This window comes from Leuciscus leuciscus (genome assembly GCF_965113295.1).
Source record: "Leuciscus leuciscus genome assembly, chromosome: 23".
In the NCBI taxonomy this organism is placed as follows: Eukaryota; Metazoa; Chordata; class Actinopteri; order Cypriniformes; family Leuciscidae; genus Leuciscus; species Leuciscus leuciscus.
Window position 1 is genome coordinate 9,767,322 of NC_138747.1, and position 24,475 is coordinate 9,791,796.

The 24,475-nt window shown below is 40.4% G+C and overlaps 1 protein-coding gene across 1 annotated transcript; it reads right to left on the bottom strand.

The window, feature by feature from the left end:
* Positions 1-753: 753 nt before the first annotated feature.
* Positions 754-24,330, bottom strand: rnf207a (ring finger protein 207a). The gene is given in 20 exon segments (XM_082155327.1): positions 754-1,352; positions 1,435-1,515; positions 3,035-3,152; positions 3,251-3,302; positions 3,390-3,575; positions 4,462-4,624; positions 5,505-5,568; positions 6,062-6,123; positions 14,366-14,472; positions 14,551-14,613; positions 15,361-15,429; positions 16,801-16,873; positions 18,184-18,230; positions 18,468-18,593; positions 19,619-19,694; positions 19,770-19,851; positions 19,933-19,999; positions 20,003-20,062; positions 20,155-20,282; positions 23,183-24,330. Coding segments are annotated over 20 exon segments (1,962 nt in total). The 5' UTR covers positions 23,370-24,330; the 3' UTR covers positions 754-1,201.
* Between the last annotated feature and the right edge of the window lie 145 nt (positions 24,331-24,475).

Genomic DNA, 24,475 nt, shown 5'->3' on the forward strand with positions numbered 1-24,475 from the left:
GTTTCTTACCTCAATGTAGCAATATTGTTTACCTAACCTCTGCAGGCTACATAGACACGTCAGTAGGTGGCGACAAGGGACTGTCTTTATGAGTGAGTCGTTCAAAAACAAAACGATTCACTCAAACGATTCTTTCAATTACGCGACGCAGTTTTTGAAATATCACTAATTACACTAGGCCAACAGTTATATTTAAACATGTTTTACAGTATTCCGTTAAAGAAAGATACTCATTAGAGAATCATTTGGATGATCAAAACTAACAGAGCCAGACATAGGAAAACCACAAGGTTTACAAGTAGGCCTTCCAGGTAAGCATCTTTTACCTCTTCAACCACAGTAATGAGGAAGAATAACTAGGCGCATTGTGTGTAGCCTATTTATTTATGAAGACCTTAGTTCGGTAAGGAGAGATATTATAGGCCTATGAGTCATGACTGTTGTGAAAAGAGTTCTGAACTCAGTCCCTCCTCAATATTCGGTCACCAAATCAATTTTTCATGAGTCTGAACCTCCACGGTGTGAACTTGAAGGTCGCTGTGACCCCATTTCTTTCTCTGTATCTGTATAGCTGAGCACTCTTTCAGAAGTATTCACCTTGTGTATTGAGTTGTGGCTCCGTAGTTTCATTTTATACCACATTCTTAGTCTGGTATTAGTCAGCGCTGTTCTATTCATGCAGAAAATCATATAAAAAGAAATCTAAGAGGATGCATTGAATGGTCCTTGTACAAAAAGGTAGGGACAAGTGAGATATATAGAAGAAAGCTTGTTATTATAGGCAGTATATTATATTCTTACAATCACATACACTATCATTCAAAAGTTTGAGGTGAATTAATACTTTCATTGAGCAAGGATGCATTACGTTAACCGAAAGTGACAGTAAAGACAAAACATTTGTATTTCAAATAAATGCTGTTCTTTTGAACTTTGGAATTAAATGCAAAATACCAAGTCACAAACTAGTCTGTAAAACATTTTTTCACCATCCGATGCAATCGGTTTATAGCTAAGGTCCATTTGATTTGACACACTTAAAACATTATTCCATAAATACACCAAAACATATATTCCATTCATGTCCTTATTATTTTGAAGTTACTGGTATACCCCATGTTCATGTGTTGACATCTAGCACATGCTTGAAAGCACATGCCTCGTTTGTGGTCAGTGTTCACCATAATCCATACATGCAGCTCTATAGTGGCAGCTCTTTGCAGCAAGACGTTTCTGAAATATTTATCGGCTTTCCTTGCCAACAGAAGTCACTGCTCTTTAGTAGTGTCTCACCAGGCGGAAGGATAAGAGAGTCCCTGTCATAGACTGCTGAGCAACTCTTCTCATTGCAGCTGGTGGAAGAAATGACATGTCATTGTTATTGTTTTAACATTTGCACTTTGAGCTGTTAAACAGTAACATCAAGTACATCACCTGCGTTGTTCAGTAGTCATTGCATTGTCCTCACAGATTTTAACTATGGTGTCCATGCGATCATCCTCAGGCTTTTGAAACCTGTAAATACATCAACTATGTACTATTTAATGACTAAAATATTTAAAGGGATAGTTCACCCTAAAATGAAAATTCTGTCAGTAATTACTCACTCACATGTCGTTCTAAACCTCGTTTCAAGACTTTCATTTCATTTATCTTCGGAACACAAATGAAGATCTTTTTGTTGAATTCTGAGAGCTTTCTATCCAGCGACGCAACTACAACGTTGACACTTCAAAAACTTCATAAAGAGATCGTAAAACTATAAATTGAGCGCTTTATCGCTTTATTATGAACAGATTCAATTTAGGCTTTTGTTACATATAAACATTGATCAGCAAACATAAACAGAAGCACAACCGAACCTGCTTGACGCACGACAACAAACCTCATTGGTTCTTGTGGCAGCCTAAATGTACTGCGTAACACACGGGAATGAACCTGTATGAATAATGAGTAATGAATAAAAGCTCAAATTCAATCTATTCATCAAATAAAGCCTCTTCAGAAAATGTGGACTAAACCGCTTAATTCATATTAGTCTTACGATCTCTTTATGAACTTTTTGAAGCGTCAAATTGGTAGTTGGTAGCTGTCTAGAGACAGAAAGCTCTCAGATTTCATCAAAAAGATCTTCATTTGTGTTCCGCAGATGAACGAAAGTCTTGCGGGTTTGGAAAGACATGAAGGCGAGTAATTAATGAAAGAATTTTCATTTTTGGGTGAACTATCCCTTTAAATAGAGCTTGAGTGATCGAATGGAGCGTCACGTGTCTCATTACTCTGAGAACTAGCCTAACGTACGCCCGCTGGAGGAGACTGTAATCGGCAACACAGGATAGTTTATCTTACAGAAATATAATATATAAAACTGACATTTGGATATTTGACTCACCAGTGACTAAATGTTTAACTTACTGCACACGTGGTGTATTTTTAGTGCATACTGAGTGTCAGGATCCCACAATTTACCCATTGTTCCAGCCTGTATCCACTTTTATGTCCTCAAACGCTCGTTTTTTGGGGTCGACAGCTTATGAAAACTTATTTCTGGGTTTCTTAGCTTGTTTGCTGTACACCTTGTCACATAGCAGCTTTTAGGCATTATTCTGTCTTTTGTTAGAAGCAAGAAATGACAAGGAGGCAGCCTCTCGCAATGCAAAGTCAATGGAGACGGTTGGTTTGTTTTCTCCCTTGGTGGGCGTGGTCTTCAGATTATGACGCGTTGCGCTCTGTCTCTATAGAGCAGTGGATTCTGTATAGAATCTCTATGTACGTAATCATTGTATCTCCTTCTGTAAACATATGCTAAGAAACATTTGGTTATTAAAAGGCTTGGGGGATTTGTGTCTCAAGGATGTATCTCAAGCTGTCTAGTATGGCAGCTCGAGCACTTTAGAGCCTAAGTCTCTCGCCAAATCCAAAGATTGTCAATAAATTTCATTCTCAAAGTGGTACTGACTGAACTACCCATATTAAGCAAATGGAAAGCTGAAGTAAAATATATATAACATGAATATTTAAATATTAAAACAACCTGGGTTCAAGGCGCTCTTTCACTTTTGCAATTGATAAGATGTAGGGTCCAATTTGTCGTGTAATGGTTGTCAAGTAGGAATTTTCTTGCTTCAGCTGCAGAAGGTCATGAAGCTGTGCTGTAATTAGTAAATTAATTAGTTCACAAATTAATAGTTTAACTTGCATGATAAAATGAACCCTGAGGCATCACAGACAATTTGTTGTTTTTCCTCACCTTCATAGATCTCTTGCTCATTGGTTACTCTTTGAAAGGTCACATCCCATATCTAGAAACACAACCAAAATATTCTAAGGTGCACTGCTGTGTTTTGGAAAAAGAATATGTTTTTGCAGGAATTATAATTTAGCCTCACCTCCTGAAATACGGCCCTCTGGGTCTGCACGGCAGAGTACTGAGACGCGATCTGTTCATCAATGATTAGAGACCTTTCCAGGATCTTATCCATGGTGTCCGTGTTGATGAGAGAGTGATGTTTTGTCAGGTCTCTGTGCATCTCCTGAACCTCATCCTTCAGCCTCTGGACTTCTGTCTGAAGAACCTGGGGCATGAAATATTGGTCAAATAATACACATATAGCTACACAATTGTATTGTTTTTTGTTTTGTTTTTTTACCCAAAATACAAGAAAAGCATTGTTTTAATTTAGAGTACATGAATGGAATGAAAAGGCATTTGATTCTCTTGGTTTCAGCATTCTTGTGCAAAATTGTGAAATAATACAGTACAGAAGAGATTATTTAATGTATACAATATAATATACTTTGAAGTGTCTCTACACTCTTAGAAGAAAAGATTCTATAGAACCTTAAAGCGGTGGTTTACCCAAAAAGGAAAATTCGGTCATCATTTACTCACCCTCATGTTGTTTCTTTCTTTCTGTTGAACGCAAAATAAGATATTTTGAAGAACGTTGGTAACCAAAGAGTTGCTGGTCCCCACTGACTACCATTGTATGAAAAAAAAAAAATACTATGGAAGGCAATGGGAACCAACCATGTTGGTTACCAACATTCTTCAAAATATCTTATTTTTTTTGTTCAACAGAAAAAAAAAAGAAGGAAAAAAAAAACATACAGGTTTAGAACAACTTGAGGTACTTGAGACAACTTGACAGATTTGTCCTTTTTTTCTTTTTCTCTTTAATGCTTGTTTTGTCTTATTTAAATCATGACATCATCTTGAGGCCCCCTTTAAAGTTTGCTGAGGCCCCCAGTGGACCCTGGCCCCCTAGTAAAGAACCACTGCCTTAAAGGGTTCTGTCAGGCATTCATATATAGAACCTTTTAGGGATTCCCATCATGAGGTATTTCCATTTAAAACAGAATGATGAGGCTGACATATAATTTTTCTTTAATAGCAAAGAGAAGTTTTATTCTGTCCATGTTTAGGGGTGGACTAACGTATCAAAGAGGACTAATTCTCACCCTGTAGCTCTTCTCAAAGTTGCGGCAGTGCTCAGTAAAGGGTGACTCTCTGCCCTCGGCCAGCAGCACCTTGGTACAAATGTATCTGTGAAAGATGGGCCTGCGGCCAAACGGCATTTCACTGAGAGACGGAGACGGCCAAGACATAGACAGAGCTGACAGCCTGTGAACGGAAATGAGAGATCCTCAATTCATTCTTATTTTTCACCTGTAGTCAGAATTGTTTTTTAAAGGCAAAGATTGCTCTCGGTAAGATTTTAACCTGGCAGCTACTGACATAGAACGGACTTTAAGCCAATGGGAAAATCCTTAAAGATGCACATGATGCAAATACAAAAAAAAGGTACAAATTTTGTTACAAACAAAACAAAACATTATTTAAAAAAATTTTTTTTTTGCTAACACCTTATAGGATAAACAATCCTATTTATTTAATAAATACACATCTAAAGCAGAGTTGTCATTTATTAATATTTTTATGCTTTTAAAATGCTTTTGTCATTTGTATTAGTTTTTTTATATTTATTTTTAACTTTAATGGTAACACTTTACAATAAGGTTTAATTTGTTAACATTAGTTATTGTAATAATAACAAACATTAACAATGAACAAAACATTTGTTACAGTATTTATTCATCTTTGTTAATATTAGTTAATAAAAATACAGATGTTCATTCATTTTAGTTCTAATTAATGTTAACAAACACAACTTTTGATTTTAATAATGTATTAGTAAATGTTGAAATTAACAATAATTTAGATTTATATATGCTGTAAGTATTGTTCATTCTTAATTCATGTTAACTAAAGTAGGTAACTAATGTTATTTATTTAATGTTATTTAACTGTGATTTATGTAGTTTATAATTTGTATTTAATTTTAGTCATTTTATTTCAGCTTTATTTCAATTGACAAAAACTATTTTTAATAGTTAAAGTTTATGTTAACAATAACGACACTGACCTAAGCAACGTAATTCATATGGCTGAAGCAGAACATTAATATATTATGTAACAACTATCAAAACATTGACATTCAGACCTATTTTGGCTAAAATTAAACTGGTGCTTATCCATTTTCAGAGCTTGATGGACATTGATGGTCACTAGAATTAACGATGCACAGAAATGCAGCATTTCCACCTCAGTCCACAAACCTCAGCTGGAAATTCCTGAGGTTCAGGAACAAGAATTAAAAGATCAAGAATGAAAAGCCCTATTGAAAGCTCATGATGTTACTAAGAAAACAACAAGAATAAAGACAGTTACCTTAGTTTCAAAGCTCCTCTAATCTCTCTTCCCTAGTACTCTGGCGTTACAAGTCCCTCGAGTGAGTCTGGACAATGTATGTTCTCCGAGCCTAAGTGACAAGCGTCCCACCCCCCTACTTTTACCAATTTAAGATCCTGGCACCAACGGTGACATCAGCAGCTTTGGAACAAATCGCTTTGTGTGAACTCTGTGCAACGAGCAGAATCCGAAACACTTCTCTGAAATTCTGTTAAAAATAGTGAGAGAAGCCTGACGCCTGTACTGTACTGTCTGTTGTCATGGGGGCAGATGGGGGAGGACGTTTGTTTGGTGGAGGGCTTCACAAACCTGAAAACAGTAGGGATGATTGATGTGGAAAGTTGTCACAGGGACTTGCGTCATTGAACTCTCTATGGAGAGATGGAGGTTGTTGTGGTGGAATAGTTGTATACATTCTGATCTCTTGTTATCACCATGGGTATTCCATGTAGATGCATTGAGGCCGTAATGCCGGGTCTTTGAAAACTGAAAACGTGCAGGGCATATAGTGTGGCATGCATGACAATGGGAATTCAATATGGAAACTTTTAATCATGATAATAGCTTTAGAGGATTAGGACTGATATTGTGGAGTGGCTCCAACAAATATTTGGATGCTTAAGCCACATTGGAAAAATTTACAAATGCCACTGCATTATAACAAAATATCAAACCAACACATTCAATTTATTAATATTGACAGTAAAGACATTTATAATGTTACACACGATTTCTATTTCAAATAAATGCTGTTTTTTTTTTTTTTACTTTCCATTCATCAAAGGATCCTGAAAAATATTTTACGGTTTCCACAAAAATATTAAGCAGCACAACTGTTTTCAACATTGATAATAATAAGAAATATTTCTTATTAAACATTAAAGCATATTAGAATGATTTCTGAAGGATCATGTGACACTGAAGAAAGGAGTAATGGTGTTAAAAATTCAACTTTACTATCACAGGAAAAAAATCCATTTTAAAATATATTAAAATAGAAAACAGTTATAATATTTCACAATGTTACTGTTTTTACTGTATTTTTGAACCAAATAATTGTAGCCTTGGTGAGCATAAGAGACTTCTTTAAAAAAAAAACATTAACAAAATCTCTCCGATCTCAAACTTTTAGTGTAAATTAGAGTTGTCATGATGATACCAAAATGATGACTTTGATACAATTGAGTGACAGAACTTTAAATTCATTGTTGTATTAATTAATAAAAAATAAAAAAACCTCACTTGGCCAGCTTGTTGCTGCCCTGCTTTTCTACAATTCCTTCCCCTTTATTAAAAAACATAAAAAATGTACATGCCACAGTGTGAACGTTCTTATAGAGAGGTTTGCAACGATCACAATCATGTTATCAATCACTGTTGCTAATCTTTCACAATGCTGCACAGGTTGGGATAGGGGTGGGTAATGTGACCTATTCACTGATTCTTAATAAATAATAAAATAATAATCTAAAATAATCTAATAAAAATACTCAAATACTAATGTCCAAGTACATTTGGAAAAGGCAGAACTGCATAGCTAACATTTATCAGTCCTGAAAATAACTGCTACACTATGCAGATATACAGGAATATATGAAGGCACTAAGCGCATATTCCCACAACAAGCGCCTCCAGTTTCTCAGAAAAGTGCTTATAAAACTCCATATAGTTCACTCCATAGCAACAGGACTTGAACACAACCTAAAATTCTATGCAATGAGATCAGAGGTGGATTCGGAGAAAAGGAATTTAGGATCACATCCCTTTCTTTTGTAAGCTCTGTTCATATACGTAGATTTGCACTTATACCAGAACATGTTCACGTCTACTGCACTAATCTTACTGCAATCTAAAGAGCTAAACTGATCTGGAAACAGTACTCATATAAAGCTCTATATTATGAATAAGGCTCTGAAGTGGTCCGTCAGTGGCATAACTCTCTGAGCCCTTCTCCCGAAATGAGAGCTTTCCAGGAAGTCAGGCTCCCTGTGCCTCATGTTATCAGCTCCTGGCCCCTCACAGACACAAAACTAACTCTAGCTATAACAGGACAGTTGCCACCTGGTGCATTGTTAGGGAGAGTTATATAAATGATTTTCTGTTCTCTTTCATAGGTTCACTCAACGCTGCGGATAGCGCAGTGGGATATACTCTGAATGTGCCGATTGTCTGAAGCCCTATAGAATCACGCCAATTCATTGGCTGATGGCGCCCGCGCAGTCTGGCTCCGCCCCGACGCTCTTACGTCGCATCATTACATATTCGCGCGCGCGCCATCTGCTCCTCAGATTTCTCTGCCTTCAGAACGAAGCGGTCACGTTTGCCCTTCGCTCGTGATTTTTCTGAGCTCTAAAAATACGACTTCTGGATTATTCTCGGCGCTTCTGCGACTGTTCAAGCGGAACTCTGTTTCTCCTTACGGTGAAGTTGCCATGGAATACCGACGCTGTACTCCGCCATGTGCTCGTTACATCGCTAACGACGACCCACACAGTAAGTGTGTTAAATGTTTGGGTTTTTCACATGCGCGCGAGGCAGTCATAGGATCGTCTAAATGCAAATTCTGTGAAAATTTGTTGCTCAGAACCCTCAAATCGCGGCTCGCGGTTTTTGAGAGGGAATCATTCGTCTCCCCCTGTCGCGCTCCCGAGGCCGCTCGAGGATCCGCGACTTGGGGTTCGGATGTAGAGCTTGAGGATGTGGAGTTCGAGCAGACGAGCCCCGCTCTTTGTCTCCCTCCCTCCCCTCGGCACGCGCGAGGCATGCCAGTCGAATTTTCGCACGATTATTTGCGCCCCAGCCCGGGAGCACGCAACGCGGTTTCTTTCGGGCTGGAGGATGTACTTTTTACCGAGGCTTCCGACTCAGAGGATTTCGGGCCTTCTCTCACCGACGAGGTTATCCCGCCGAGCGGCCAGGAAGCGCGGCCTACGCGGAGCTCGTTGACGTACTTTCGCGCGCTACGGAGAAGCTCGCTATTGATTGGCCCGATGAGCCCCGCGAATCTCAGTCGTCGAAACTCGACGAGAGACTTCTCAGTGGCCCTAATTCTAGGCCTCAACGGAGAAAGCTGCCATTTTTCAGTGATCTGCATCACGAGATTTCCAGATCCTGGAAGCAGCCTTTCTCTGCGCGCCTCATTAATGCGGCAGCTGCTGATTTCACCAACCTAGTAGGTTCTGTGGAACAGGGCAATTCCGCCATTCCGACGATTGAGGAGACTTTAGCCGACCATCTTGCTCCGTCGTCTGCGCCATCCTGGAAGTCGCGCCCCCTCCTCCCCTCTAAAGCATGTAGGACTACTTCCTCTCTCATTGGGAAATCCTACATAGCGGCTGGGCAGGCAGGCATGACCCTGCACACTATGGCCATTCTTCAGGCCTACCAAGCGGACGTCCTGAAGGAAATGGACGAGGGCGACGGCGTGACCCCTGAAGCGGTCAAGGAGCTTCGTAAGGCTACAGATTTAGCCTTAAGAGCCACCAAACATACCGCACGCACCATAGGTCGCTCTATGGCTGGTTCCGTTGCGGTGGAACGCCACTTGTGGCTTAATCTCACGGAGATCCGTGACAAGGAGAAGGTTTTCCTCTTGGACGCCCCCATTTCTCAAACGGGGTTGTTTGGTGAGGCGGTCAACACAGTGGTTGAGAAATTCCGCTCCTCCAAATCCCAATCGGCCGCGTTCAGACAGTTCATGCCCAGGAGGGTTAGGGAACCTTCTGCTCCCTCCCCTGTTAGGCCCAGAGAACGTCCCTCTCATAGACCGGAGTTCTCTTCCAGGAGGAGCGAACCGGTGCATCCCCCACCTACACAGGTTTGGGGAGCCCGCGGTCGCCCATTTCCCCGTCAACGGCCTCACAAGCGCCTCCAGTTGAAGCGGTCCGACAAACCGACATTTCCGGCGGCCCAGAGCCGTTCCTGACCCTCCGGTCGGGAAAAGGAGAGCTCCTCTGCTTCCTCAAGGTTGGGACAGACCGCGCAAGCGTTTCTGCCCACCTCCCAGCTCTCCTTTCCTTGCCCTGTCACCTTCGCCACTCAGAGTGTCTCGAAGTGCAGGCCATTTTTCACCATCTCTACTCAGCCCGGCGTGGGAGGAAGGAGACGCTTTTTGCTTTCTCCCCTCACCCCCGACGCTCTCTATAACTGCCGGTCGCATCCTCGGAAGAACTTTTCGTTTTCCTCCGGAGCAGGCAGACCTGGTCACCATGACCCCAGCATCGATGCCTCCCATCACGTGCCAGGACGCCAAGGGCTCTCCTGCACAGTCAACTTCTCTACCCCACGAACGTCAACACGGCACCCTCACTCAGGTATGTCGTCTGCATTACAACATCCCTCTTCCTCTTTCACATTTCTTTCAAGAATGGGAGCGCTTACCAGGGGTATCGTCTTGGGTTCTTCGCACAGTTCGGTTCGTCTACACTCTTCAGTTTTGCTGCAATCCCCCCTGTTTTAACGGGGTCTTTCCTACTGTAGTGGACAGCGCCACTCAGGCTTCTGTACTTCAGCAGGAAATTTCATCCCTCCTTCTCAAAGGAGCAATAGAGGAGCTTCCTTCAGGGAAAACCGAACGGGGCTTTTACAGACGTTATTTCCTGGTCCCGAAGAAGGGCGGCGGTTTGCGTCCCATACTGGACCTCCGCCGACTGAACTTCGCCCTTTACAAAGGGAAATTCAAGATGTTGTCGCTGAAAGCTATCATATCTCAGATTCGGCCAGGGGATTGGTTCGTGACAGTGGACATAAAGGATGCTTACTTTCACATCCAGGTTGTACGGCGACACAGGCAGTTCCTCAGGTTCGCCTTTGGAGAAAGAGCGTTCCAGTACAGGGTCCTTCCCTTCGGCCTCTCTCTGGCCCCGAGGACATTCACGAAGTGTATGGATGCAGCTCTGGCCCCATTGCGGCTCCAGGGCATCCGTATTCTAAATTACCTGGACGATTGGCTCATTTTAGCCCAGTCCAGGGAACTAGTGACCCACCACAGAGACATCGTCCTGAGTCATATCCAGTCTCTCGGTTTGAGGTTGAACTCGGAGAAGAGTGTTCTTGCTCCGGCTCAAAGCACCGTTTTCTTGGGGGTGAACATGGATTCCGTTCTCATGCAGGCCCGCTTGGCTTCTGCACGGATTTCCAGCCTCACGACATGCTTGGCCCGTTTTTCGCTAGGCCATCATGTGTCTGTGGGCACTTGCCGCAGGATGCTGGGCCTAATGGCCGCGGCCTCCTCCGTGCTACCGCTGGGCCTGCTCCACATGAGACCCTTCATGTGGTGGATGAAGCTCTCAGGGGTTCGGCCCTCCTGGCCAACCCTTCGCCTACTGAAGGTATCGCGCAGTTGCTTTCGAGCCCTGTCAGTTTGGCGGGACCCTCTTTTTCTTCGGAAAGGGGTCAGCATGGGTACGGTATTTCGTCGCCAAATGATTACGACGGATGCCTCTCTCACCGGCTGGGGAGCAGTTTTCGAGGGCAGACCAGCGTGTGGGGTCTGGACTGGCAAGACTCTCTCTTGGCACATAAACTGCCTGGAGTTAAGAGCCGTTTTTCTGGCTCTGCATCATTTTCTCCCTCTTCTGGAAGGACACCATGTAATTGTCAGAACAGACAACATGGCAGTGGTGTCTCATGTGAACTGGCAGGGGGGTTCTCGGTCGCGCACCCTAGACAGGCATGCGCGTCACCTTCTCCTGTGGTCTCAGAGCAGATTCCTATCTCTGAGAGCAGTTCATGTCCCAGGGGTTCTGAACCTCGCAGCAGATTTTCTGTCGAGGCAGAAACTCAGATCGGGAGAATGGATGTTGAACCGCCAGACGGTGGCCCTGATATGGGAGGTTTTCGGAGAAGCGGAAGTGGACCTCTTTGCATGTCAAGAGTCGTCCCAATGCCCGCTTTGGTTCTCCCTGAGTCCCCTGGCTCCATTAGGAATAGATGCGTTTGCTCACCCTTGGCCAACGCAGAAACTCTATGCCTTCCCGCCCATCAAACTGATCCAGGCGGTCTTGGCCAGAGTGAGAGAGAGCGGAGTCCGCCTCCTCCTGGTAGCTCCGTTCTGGCCGTCTCAGCCATGGTTTTCGGAGCTAATTCCTCTGCTGGAATCTTCCCCCTGGAAGATCCCGGTCAGGGAAGACCTGCTGTCCCAACTGCAGGGCAGGATATGGCATCCTCGCCCAGACATATGGAAGCTGTATGTTTGGCCGATCAGAGGCCGTTAGCATTAAGTTCTGATCTCCCAACTGACGTTCAGGAGACCATTGCGAGTGCTAGAGCCCCTTCTACAAGGAGGCTATATTCTTCCAAATGGAAGGTTTTTGAGACATGGTGCTTAGCACATGATAGGAGCCCGGTTAACTGCCCTGTTGGTTCAGTACTGGAATTCCTGCAGGAGAAGTTTGCTTCTGGAGCAGCTGCTACCACTCTCAGAGTTTATGTCGCAGCTATTGCAGCACATAGGGAATCGGACGAGATTCCCCTGGGGAAACTAAGGTTAGTTTCGGCCTTCATGCGTGGGGTTAAGCGCCTGAAACCGGCTCGCTCCCCTAGAGTTCCCTCATGGGACCTTTCTATTGTCCTAGAGGGTTTGACGAAGGCCCCCTTTGAGCCCTTGGAGTCAGCTCCGGAGCGGATTCTGACTCTCAAGGTTTCTCTTTTGTTGGCCTTGTCCTCATTAAAGCGGGTAGGAGACTTACAAGCTCTTTCTGTTAGCGAGTCTTGCTTGGACTTTGCTCCTGGCTTGGTCAAGGTTTCCTTGAGGCCGAGACCAGGGTATGTCCCCAAAGTTCTTTCCACAACTTTCCGCTCGCAGGTGGTTAACCTTAACGCTTTCCACCCTCCTCCATTTTCTTCTGAGGAAGATAGGAAGCTTAACTTGCTCTGCCCAGTTCGTTCTCTTAAGATATATGTAGACCGCTCAGGCGGTTGGAGGAAATCTAACCAACTTCTGGTTTGCTTCGGTGCTGGCCGCCGTGGGCTTGCTGCATCAAAGCAGAGGATTTCTCACTGGGTCACAGAAGCTATCTCGTTGGCTTACGAGGTGCGTGGCTTGCCTTCACCTCTTAGCATTAGAGCACATTCCACCAGAAGTGTGGCATCTTCTCAAGCTCTTTTTAGAGGAGCACTTTTGGAGGACATTTGTGTTGCGGCAGGCTGGCCCTCTCCGCATACTTTTGTAAGGTTCTATAATTTGGATCTTGACATGACCCCGGGTTCCCAGGTTCTTTCTGTTTGAACTCATCTTGGTCGTTGTCTCATTTATGTACCAGTCATGGAAAGCGCTCTAGCTTGGCGAGTTTGGTAGTCCGTTCCCACTGCGCTATCCTTAGCGTTGAGTGAACCTATGAAAGAGAACGTCTCTGGTTACTTACGTAACCTATGTTCTCTGAATAGGGAACGAGACGCTGCGTTAGCTGCCAAGCTCCTCGCGCTGCTGACAGTTTTCTTTTCGGCAGAGAAATCTGAGGAGCAGATGGCGCGCGCGCGAATATGTAATGATGCGACGTAAGAGCGTCGGGGCGGAGCCAGACTGCGCGGGCGCCATCAGCCAATGAATTGGCGTGATTCTATAGGGCTTCAGACAATCGGCACATTCAGAGAATATCCCACTGCGCTATCCGCAGCGTCTCGTTCCCTATTCAGAGAACATAGGTTACGTAAGTAACCAGAGACGTTTTGGAGCTTAATAACCGGCTGAGAAAGCACCAGCTAGTGTCTCCTTTCTGTGTCATTAGACAGAATTCAGACAATTTGAGCAGTCCAAGTGCATAAAAAAATGGCATATCCGTGCATATTATAAATTATAATGAAAACAATTGTACTAATTGTGACAAAACTTTGGGGTTGTTGAGATTTGAGATTTGGTGAGACCACGACTGTATTTGTTTGATTATATGGTAAAAACAAACAGTTCAATATTATTAAAATAAATTTTTTTTATTTTAATATATTTTAAATGTAATGTATATCTGTGATGACAAAGCTGAATTTTCAGCATCATTACTCCAGTCTTCAGTGTCACATGATCCTTCAGAAATCATAATATGCTGATTTGGTGTTTAAGAAATTTTGCTTATTATTATCAATGTTGTGCTTCTTATTACTTTAGGGTAAACCATGATATATTTGGAATATAAATCTTTTGTATCGTTATATATGTCTTTACTGTCACTTTTGATCAATTTATTTGTCCTTTCTGAATAAAAGTATTAATTTATTTTAAAAAAGGATCGCAATCTCACTTACCGTAAACTTTTGAATGGTACTGTATATATCATATTATTAGATTTACATTATTATCTTATTTAAATTAAAATGGACTCCAGCTACCTAAAAAACATTGTTCTATTTATATATATTTTTTTACATTTAATGGGAAATCGATTTGCAGTTTGAATTTTTACAGTGTGGCCATTATTACTGCTCTAGTTATAAATATCACAACATCTGATTATAAAAATGAGATCAGATATATTTGCATGTCCTTTAATCACACCAACATACATTTATGTTTTTTCATAAGTACTTCAGCAAAGTAAGCAACACAGTCAGGTTGAATAACAGCGCAGTCATTTAATCGTTTTCATGCTGTACTTGGTAACATATAAACTGCTCAGTCACCTGTCACTCAAGGCAGTTCCTCCAGTCACAGAGCCCGGCCTCCGCTGGCCCATCATCAGAAGAGGCTCCAGACAGAGGGCAAACTCAGCATGGTAGTGTGTGTTTATCTGTAGAGTTGATACACACACTTTGTTAGTGTCAGAGGTCTGCAAAAAGGGCAGCAGAAGTTTGGTATTCAAACTCACCTTGCTACTCTGGACAGGGCGGAACTTGTGAGGTAGCGTTACAAAGAGTCTGTCCATCAACTGCTGTTAAGGGTCATAGGGCATACATTTAAACTTTTTTTCTTTTTCTTTGAGACATTATTTAAAGTGCCCCTATAATGCTTTTTCGAATATTACCTTTCATGTAGTGTAGAATATAGTTGTTTATGTAAAAGCTCTGCCAAGTTTAAAAAATCAGAGTGCACAAGTTATTGTTTTCCAAAAGAAAGAACCGATTCTGAACTACCTGAAACGAGTCGTCAGTAATTCCAGTCTTACTTCCTGCACAAACCTGCGTAAGTTCGTTACAAATTCGCATAATTCCAGCCTTTGGTCTTCATTGGCTGCCTGCGAACAGCGTCTAATTCGGCCCGCCCTCAAACACTTGTAGCTGAGGCCTCAATGTCGAGAAGACGCTGTTTTCTGTGCTGCGAAAGCAAACCACTTTGCATGTACTTCCAAAGGATGAGGACTCAAGCTTGAATTGATATGGTAAAACCGACGCCATTGTTACTGTTCTTGTCACTGTTTATGCTGAGGAAGCCTCCAGAGTTGAAATTTGACCTATGGTAATGACTATTTGGTTTCCAATATGCACTGCAAGCGGTAGACCAATCACAACAGACTGGGCCAACTGGACACTGTGAGAATAGAGGTGATGCTGCAATGTATACTGTGAGAAAATAAAAAAGTTTTTTTTTTAGGTACCTTTTTTTAAACAAAATTAGATACCTTTAAAATAGAACAATAGGGGCACGTTAAAAGTAATGCATAAAGGATAAATCTACTAACATATCCCATATCTAAGAACTCATCCTTATTGGCTGAGCCGAGAAAAGCGGAGCAGGTGACCAGGTGCACCTGGGAATAGAGATAATACATAAATCAGAGTATCTGCAGAGCTTTTAAAATCCCATTTAAGACTTTTAATTGACTTTTAAATACAACTAATACATAATACCGTATGTCCATACAGAACAAACCAATACAATCTTAAAATAAATCATGTATCTCAGATTTTACTTAATTAAACATGCTGTGGCAGGAAAACCAAGTTTAAATACTCAAGACGTGTTTTTTTTATTTTTTTTATTCGTATTGATATTGGTTTTATGTACTAATATATCAAATTAGAATTAAATTAATATTGGATTTTGCTGATACAATAATAATGTGTCCAAAAAAGCCAATAAACAGATTATTGTGCTGATACTAGTAAAAACCATATAATAAATGTGTTAAATAATGTTTTTAGCCTTTCCTTCCTTCCTGTATATAGATAAAGTGGGACTTTTAATTATAAACAAGCCAGTAAAATACTGAGACTCTTATTTGGAAATGTCTATGCTTTACTACTTTGATTCAAAAGGATGGATAAAAAGGAAAAAATAAACACTCTTGCGACCTACAACATATTACAATATAAACACCACAAAGTAAACATGATCATAATTCATCAACAGTTAATCATGAGCAATCACTTGGCATAAATAGGTGGTATTAGTTGATTGTATAGTGCCGTGTTTTTTATTTTTTACTTTGAACGTTCAGTGCTCACAAAAATGTTTGGCCTATTAAATCATCAGCTTTTTAATAATACATTATTTAATACCTCTTAAAATGATAATCAATACTTTTTTTTTTTTTTTATACCATTAAAGACATTTAATATATTTATGACCTTAAATTAGTAATGGGCCTACGGTTTGTGAACAACATGAGAGTAAATGATGACAGAAATCAAGTAGCATCAGTTCTGGCAGGTCACGTTAGTCAAGCTCGCATCAGCTGACTCATCACCACGTCTACCTATAGGAATACGACACCTGTATACATATATACTGTAAGCTCCTTCAGTATTATCAGCAGCTATCGCGTTTCTAAGGAGCTAATTACCCTCCTCCATCCCCAGCTCCTCCTCTCGCCCAGTCAGGATTTGGCATTCTGTTTCCCTTTGAATCAGAATAAATTCTCGAATTATGTTGTACTTTATAGTCTTGAATTAATGACATCTGCATACATTCATGTTGGTTCTGTTCTGTTTACCCTAAAGGGGGTTATTGCTGCTCTCCCTGCTCTTATCCATGCTAGGCTGCATGGATGCGCAAGGAGTTCTCGCCCAGAACGGAACCATACCGCCAATTCAAACTGTATGCTAATTGTCAATCGTATTTGACGATAGTGGTCCTGACAGAATTTAAATTTTTTGGCTAAACTATCCTTTCAAAATACCTGAAGGGTGGGCAGGAGGGTGGACAAGTGAGAAAGTTGTTCCTTGAGTGCCTTCTCCTTCTCTTCATGTTGACTGTTGAGAATTTATAGGTGAAAAAATATATTAGTACCCTCTGGGCCAATGTATACACAATGCATAGACCTTTCCAACACAAATACACTGTATGGGCCCTATTTTAACGATCTGAAACGCAAATATCAAACGGGAAACGCAAGTAACTTTGTGGGCGGATCTCTGGCGCTGTTGCTATTATACCGGCGGGATAAATTACTCTTGCGCCCGACGTAAATCTAAAATGGGTTGGTCTGAAGGAGCTACATTAGGTGTGGTTTGGGCGTAACATGAAATAAACCAATCAGAGCATCATCTCACATTCCCTTTAAAAGCAGGCGCGCTTGTTTTATGGCGGATTCCTATTATAACGGCGGATTTGCCAGGCGCATGCCAGGAGCGGTTCACAGCCGAGGAGACCGACGTTCTCGTCAGGGCCGTAAAAGACAGAGAAGTGACATTGTATGGGGATGGGAGAAACCCACCCAAATTAGCTTCGGTTAAACAGGCATATAATAATTTGGGCAAATGTGTAAGCTAGATTTATGCCTATTTTTTCACATCTTCATGGACACCACAGTGATTTCCCTCGTGTGGTAATATTTTTCCTTGTAATTATGTATGGTTTGCAAAAATGGCAACTGCTGCATCTGTGTAGAGTAGAGAAGCAAAGTGTATGCGCGTTGTGCACATTCTACATTATGGCCAAGCATGCGCCCTTAAAATAGCATCTGAATAATGTGCCACTGACTTTAGACTAGGTTTTTCCTGGTCTGTGGCGGAATTGTTTTCTGGAACTGCAAATTAGCACCAGGAAATGTTTGCGCCGGAACACGCCTCCTCTTTTCGCTGAATCGCCCCTGGGAGCGCAAGTTCATTCCCTAATTTAACGATGTGCGTCTGTGGAGGGAAAAGTCAGCTGTGCGTCGGGTGCAAAATAGGAATGATACATGCGTCGGTGTACAAAGTCAATTGCGCTGGTTGCAAGTTAGGGCCCCCAATGTCCATAAATCAGCCTGATTTTAACATTTCCTCCTTTTTTTGCTCTTGCATGTCCCTGATATAAAAACACAAACGCACACGCTGAGTCCTAGATTGCAGCTTGACATAAATAGCTTAATTCCTGGAAGACATCAAGCCAGCTTCCAGGCAATGATGGAAAGGGGACAGAGGAAAAAAAAACTCTTAACAAATAACAGGACTCATGAAACAAAACCAAAGCCACTGCTGTTCCAACATTGACCACAACTCTGTGCTCTGCCAAAGCCATGTGGATAAACTGGCACGGATAGACCATTTAGACTTACGGGATCTATTAGGACAATATTTACCTTTCCGCCGCTTTTAAGAGGTCCTTTTTTCTCTCTAAAAGTTTTTCCTGGGAAGAAAAGAACAGCTTGTACTTTTGGACTAAATACTATTTTGTATTCTCAACATTCAATTTTCAGTGATGCTTTGAGCACATATTTAGCCTGTTTAACTCAAATTACATTATCCTTAAATTGTATGGTTTGGGTCATGATCTTTGTCCAAGAATTCATCTCTGATGCTCACAAAGCTGCCCATTATTCTGGTCTGTGGTCACAGTGTGCCCCCTTCTGGTGTGTTACCTCACCTGAATACTGTTGAACTGAGTACAGATGGCACTTTCCTCCTCTTCTACATTTGTTCGCACTTCACCCAGCATGGCCTGAAGCAATACGATGGCCTCTCGCACTGACATCTGCAGCTCCTTCACCTCCTTCAGGGGTAAACAGGTCAGTACAAGATGCATCCACTTGTCGGTACTCCGCAATGAGGTTCAGTTGTACTTTTTGAACTAGATGTTGGTCGTTCACCTTAAGAGCTTCAGCTCTGTTCTAAATCTAACACATTATATTCTCCTATAATCACATACACTAATGTTAAAAAATGTGGGGTTGGTAATTTTTTTTCTCTAATAATCACCAAGGCTGAAATGATTTGATCAAACAAGTAAAATCAGTAATAAAGTGAAATATTATTACAATTTAAAATAATTGTATATAAAATATAATTTATTCCTGTTATGGCAAAGCTGAGTGTCACATGATTCATAAATCATTCTAATATGCTGATTTGGTGACCAAGAAACATATTGTTATCAATGTTGAAAACAGTTGTGCGTGTTTTTTTGTTGTTGATACATTTCTTAAGGATTTTTTGGGATGAATAGAAGGTTCAAAGAACAGCATTTATTTGAAACAGAAATCTTTTGTAACATTATGAATATTTTTTACTGTCACTTCTTATCAATTTAATTCATCCTTGTTAAATAAAGGTATTAATCACACTTTAGTTTAGGATACAATTCTCACTATTGACTAACTATTAACTACGACTTTTGCCTCAATAAACTCCTAATTACTGCTTATTAATAGTTAGTAAGGTAGTTGTTAAGGTTAGGTATGGGGTTAGATTAAGGGATGTAGAATATGGTCATGCAGAATAAGGCATTAATATGTGCTTTATAAGTACTAATAAACAGCCAATATCCTAGTAATATGCATTCTAACAAGCAAGTAGTTAATTGTGAGAATTGGACCCTAAACTAAATTGTTACCAAAAAATCATACTGACCCCAAACTGAACGTTTATTAATATATGTAACATCCACTGTACATGTGTACATTCTGTAGTATAAGATGATATGAAGCATTTATCATTTTCAGTTAATGCTTTAAATATTATAAGATTCTTGGAAGTTTCTGGAATTGAACAATCCCTACTTACTTATTACTTACTCACCAGAACAGCTTGATCCAGTATTTCACATCCCTGCCCATATGCAGTCTCAATGTCAATGCAGTGGGTGCGATTCTCACTATATCAAGAAATAATTTTTTTTTTGTCAGATTCATTTTATAAACATTTACAATTCAAATGGCAGCAGTCTTACTTTGGCATGTCTCTGAAACACTTGATGCACAGCATGGACTTTTTCTCTGTCGAAAACATGATGTACAGCTCTTCATGGAGCGCTGATAAGGAAATGTGAAACATCAGAATTTAGTCTGACTTTACACATGTTAATGGTATATGGAGGAATAAACTCACAGCACCTTCTTTGGTGCGTTTGGCCAGGGACACAATATCATGCTGGGAAAACATCCTGGCTTTGTGTGTGAGCTATCTGCACTCTCCACACAGTGGTTGGCTGCAAGTGTTAAAGTAATACATCACTCCAGCATCCATATGCACATATATACATGCACATTCAGTCAAAAAGATGTGCTGTTACTGCTGATGCCTGAAAATAAATGAATGCATATTTTTTCATGTACCTGTGCTTTGCATTCCTTATCACAGTTAGCACACTGTACTACACTGTCTGTCGAATTATCCACCAGAAACCCCAGCAAACGGTCCTCTGGGGGAAGTGCATTTGTGCCCATCACGACTGAGGGGTAGCCTGTAAGAGACAGGGGTTGCCAGGTTTGTACAATAAAAGCAGCCTAATGGCCAGTCAAATGTAGGCCAAAAATAGCCAATGCAATTTTCTCTGTCTGCGGTCAAATTCTCTTCGGAATTTGTACTTCTGGGGGGTGTTTTAGGGTGTTGAAGCACCGAAATCGTACGTACGAGGATGGAAATCAACCTGCAGGAAAAAAACTAACCCGCATGCATTTACATTTTGTAATGTAATAGCTACTCATTATGATGTTGTGAATATAATACATCGAATTATAACACATTAAATATGTTGGAATGAATGGAATAGGATAATTTCTTATTTAATTAATTTGTAATATTAATATTAAATATTATCATAATATTATAATATAACAAATTTAATGATCATGCTTTGAGAATGATCCAAAGTGCGTCATTGCAAACAAGAAAATGTGAAAGAAGTTAACATGGTCACAAATTTGCTTACATTCAACCAGCGACCTAGAAATAGTCCAGAAATGGTCCTAAAATCTTCTTGTTTCTTCATAACCTTTCTTTGTGATACTTTTTAAAAAAATTCTAAAAGTTCTTAGGGTAAAAGGAATAACAAATGTGTTCAGTGTGTTCTCAGACACAAATATGTTCATCCGTCAGTCTCCACATTTATCTTGTTTTCAGTATAACCAGCTTTTCTGTGCCAGTAATAGCATCAAAGTGGTGAATTCCTAGATTACACTGCATGAGGGAGTGTGTGGTACTGCAAAGTACAAAAGCTTCATTATCTGCAACTCATAAGTGACAAAGCTAGATCCCACACTCACGCTAAACTGAGAAAGATTACACCGCCACACTCACGTGCAAACAAATAGCCTACCATATAATAGAATCTAAGCAATGAAAAAGTTCTACAATTTGGGAAAGCACACTGCATTTCTTTTATGTTAGGCTGTGGTAATGGACTGCATTGTTGAAATGAGCTTTGCTTTTACCCACTGAACCACAGACTGTTGGCACTACTACACTGGTCTTATAAAGCCAGGCTACTTAGAGACCACAAATGCAAGTTTGCTGTGGGAAACAATGGATAAATATAGCAAGCTTTGCTGCTGTATCATTAGATACTTGGTGCTCAAAACATGGCTATTACAACAAGCTACACAATATATGTTTTTTTTTTCTAAAATAGTAGTTGGATCAGGACATATCATTGAGACCTGCTATATTAGGAAACAATTCAGAAAGTATTCAAAATACCTTAAGTTCAGTTTACACTTTTAGTGGTCAATAAGTATGGTTTTTATTAGCTGATGTTGATCTCGACAGGACACGATGCCAAATGGCCGATATAATGTTGATATACAGAAGCTTACAAAAGCTGAACTTTCTATTTCAAATAAATGCTGTTCTTTTGAATCCTGAAAAAAGTATCATCGTTTCCTCAAAAATAAGCATTAAGCATCACATCACTGATAATAATGAGAATCCTTCTTGAGAACCAAAATCTGAATGTTAGATTGATTTCTGAAGGATCATGTGACACTGAAGGCTGGAGTAATGAAGCTGAAATTTCAGCTTTGCATGCCATCACAGAAATAAATTACATTTTAAAATATATTCAATTAGAAAACTATTTTAATGTGCTATTTTAAAGGTTAAACTTTGATTTGAAGGTCTCTTTTTGGAGCCTGGCTGATATATAATCTCTGTCATGAGAACTCTGTTGTATCATGTGTTTGGCATGGTAATGGGTATGACAATGTTGATATGTTTAGTCTTGGTGGAATAGATCTGTTCTTTCCTGCTGCTGCAGAGTACAAGTACGAAGTAATAATACGGGACTTGCTACTGCCAATACACACATGACACACTGCTGTGAGCAAGCAAGACATGCTGCTGTTGTACAATATAGCATGCATGAATTACCCATAACAGATCTATACAGGCAGAGCTGGGGAAGGTGGAGGGTGCCAGAATTTCATGACAGAACTTTGTATCACTAATTATTTACTTTTGATTTGCCCTGCACATTGTAAAGAAACGCATAAAAATAGCAGATCTGTGAGTCATCTCGAAACAAGATTAAATAGGTCAGCACCAGATTGTGTGTAATTGCTATAAGCTGTGGGATCAATGCACGGAGAGCCCATCATGTGGAGTGCTTGTTGTGGTGCTAAAATCAGAATGCTGGGGTCGTCCTGCAGCTGTCCAAACAGCAACAACCCTGCGCTGCTCCTAACTGAACCTCACTGGCCTGGAAGAATGATGTTTCTTTGTTGCCTGTTGCATGAACTTGAAATTTAATTCAAGACCAAGAAATGATTGCAACAGCACATAAGACTAAGTTGTTATTGATCAACAAAGAGAAACTTTGAACCAAAGAAAGATAAATTGAAAATGATGAAATGTAGCATCAACCAATGAGAAGAACATTTGTTAGTCATCAAAACCTTGGAGAGCACTTCAAAACAGAAGACTTGATGGTTATATATACAGAGTGTAATGAGTGGGTGGGTATAGTACAAGAAAGATTACAGGAATCCAGGTTTGGCAAAGATTCATTTTGGAATTAACACAAGCTCCAGCTTGAAGAAAACTAGAATAAGTGGAGACCCAGATGTAACTTGGCTTCAGTTTGCTGTGGCTGGTTCTGATTGAACGCTTCTGTCATGATTTCCATTTCCTCACCCAATCCCCGAGGTAAAGGTTTCTGTATCTCAATAAAGCAATTTAAGTTTTTTCAGCATCTTGTCTACTTATGGTATTTAACTTTTAGTAGTATTTAAAATGTTTGCTATCAGAACAAATGTTCACATGAGGCAGATATGTCGCATTAATTGGTCAGGCATGATTCTTGCACACTTTTTGTATTTTCTTTACCACTTGTGTCTTTTACCTCCCCATATTTTTGTGCCTACCCACAGAGGGGGCAATTGAGGCGATTGTCATTGACTCTGCCACGCAGGCAGCTGGCACAGAAGATGTGGTAGCAGTCCAGAAGACATGGTTGGCTGTATTGCTCATGACACAGGTGACAGACGAGGGGATGGAGCCTGTAATAGTCTGGATCCCACTGGTCATCGTGAGAGAAGATGATTCCTCCTGCCATCTGTAAAAAAACTGCGAATACCTTTAAGTATTTGGGATAGTTCGAAATGAATATTACTATAATAATATCCAATGTCTCTGCTTTTTTTTAAAAAATCCGGAATTAGTTAAAAAAATGTTTAAAGAATTGCTATAATCTATAGTTTTGTGGGACATTATTATGTAAATACCAGTTTGATTTTTGTAAGCAATATGCTTTTCTGAATTTCTACAATAACATCAATTAAAACAAATAAAAATAAAATAATAATCTGCATTTCTTAAAATACTTTTTTTATTCAAACTAATTATTATAACATTAGAATCTTGTTCTCTCTCTGACAATTTGGGTTGGAAATAAAAACAAGACAAAAGGCAAATTGTCATAAATAAAAACACAATAAAACTAACAAATTAAATTCAGTAACCTGCAGTCAAATCTATAGACTAGTGTTCTAATATAATATATTCACTTTTAAATACAGTGGGTGATATAGAAAAATCAATCAATCAGTAAATAGTGCTATAAATTCTTCATGTAAATCCATCTTTCTCATGATTTTACTTCAAAATTAGTCTTTTATTGAAGCAAAGCAGTTCACATAACACTATATGCAATTTAAAAAAAAAGCCTTACCTGATCAAAAACAAACAAACAATGCGGTCCGATATTAGTTCACAAATTTGTTATTCCAAACATACTGCAAAAGTGGCATTATGAACTCCATAATGTGGCCGACAACAAGACAAATCTCTGTACTATGTCTCCCTGAGTGCTTGGGTGCATGTAAAGACAGTTCTCATTTCCTCTTCACAAGCAAAACGCAGTTGCTCACTCAGTAAATTTGGCTTGGTTCAGGAGGGGCCAGTGGATTAACACTATGGTCTTGACCACTATCTACAGCTGGAATGACAGTAATGCTGGGACTCTTCAACAGGAGCCTGATGCCAAGCAGCTGACTATGATGGAGGGGAGGGGAACTGAATGCAAAAGGAGAGACTAAGGGGGTTGCCAAAGGTAAAGCTGAACTGCAGTCTGACAATATGAGAAACCAGAGCCTGTGTACCCTGTAAGGGTATTAAATAATAATACTTTTATTTGTGGAATAGGATATCAATGGTCTCTTA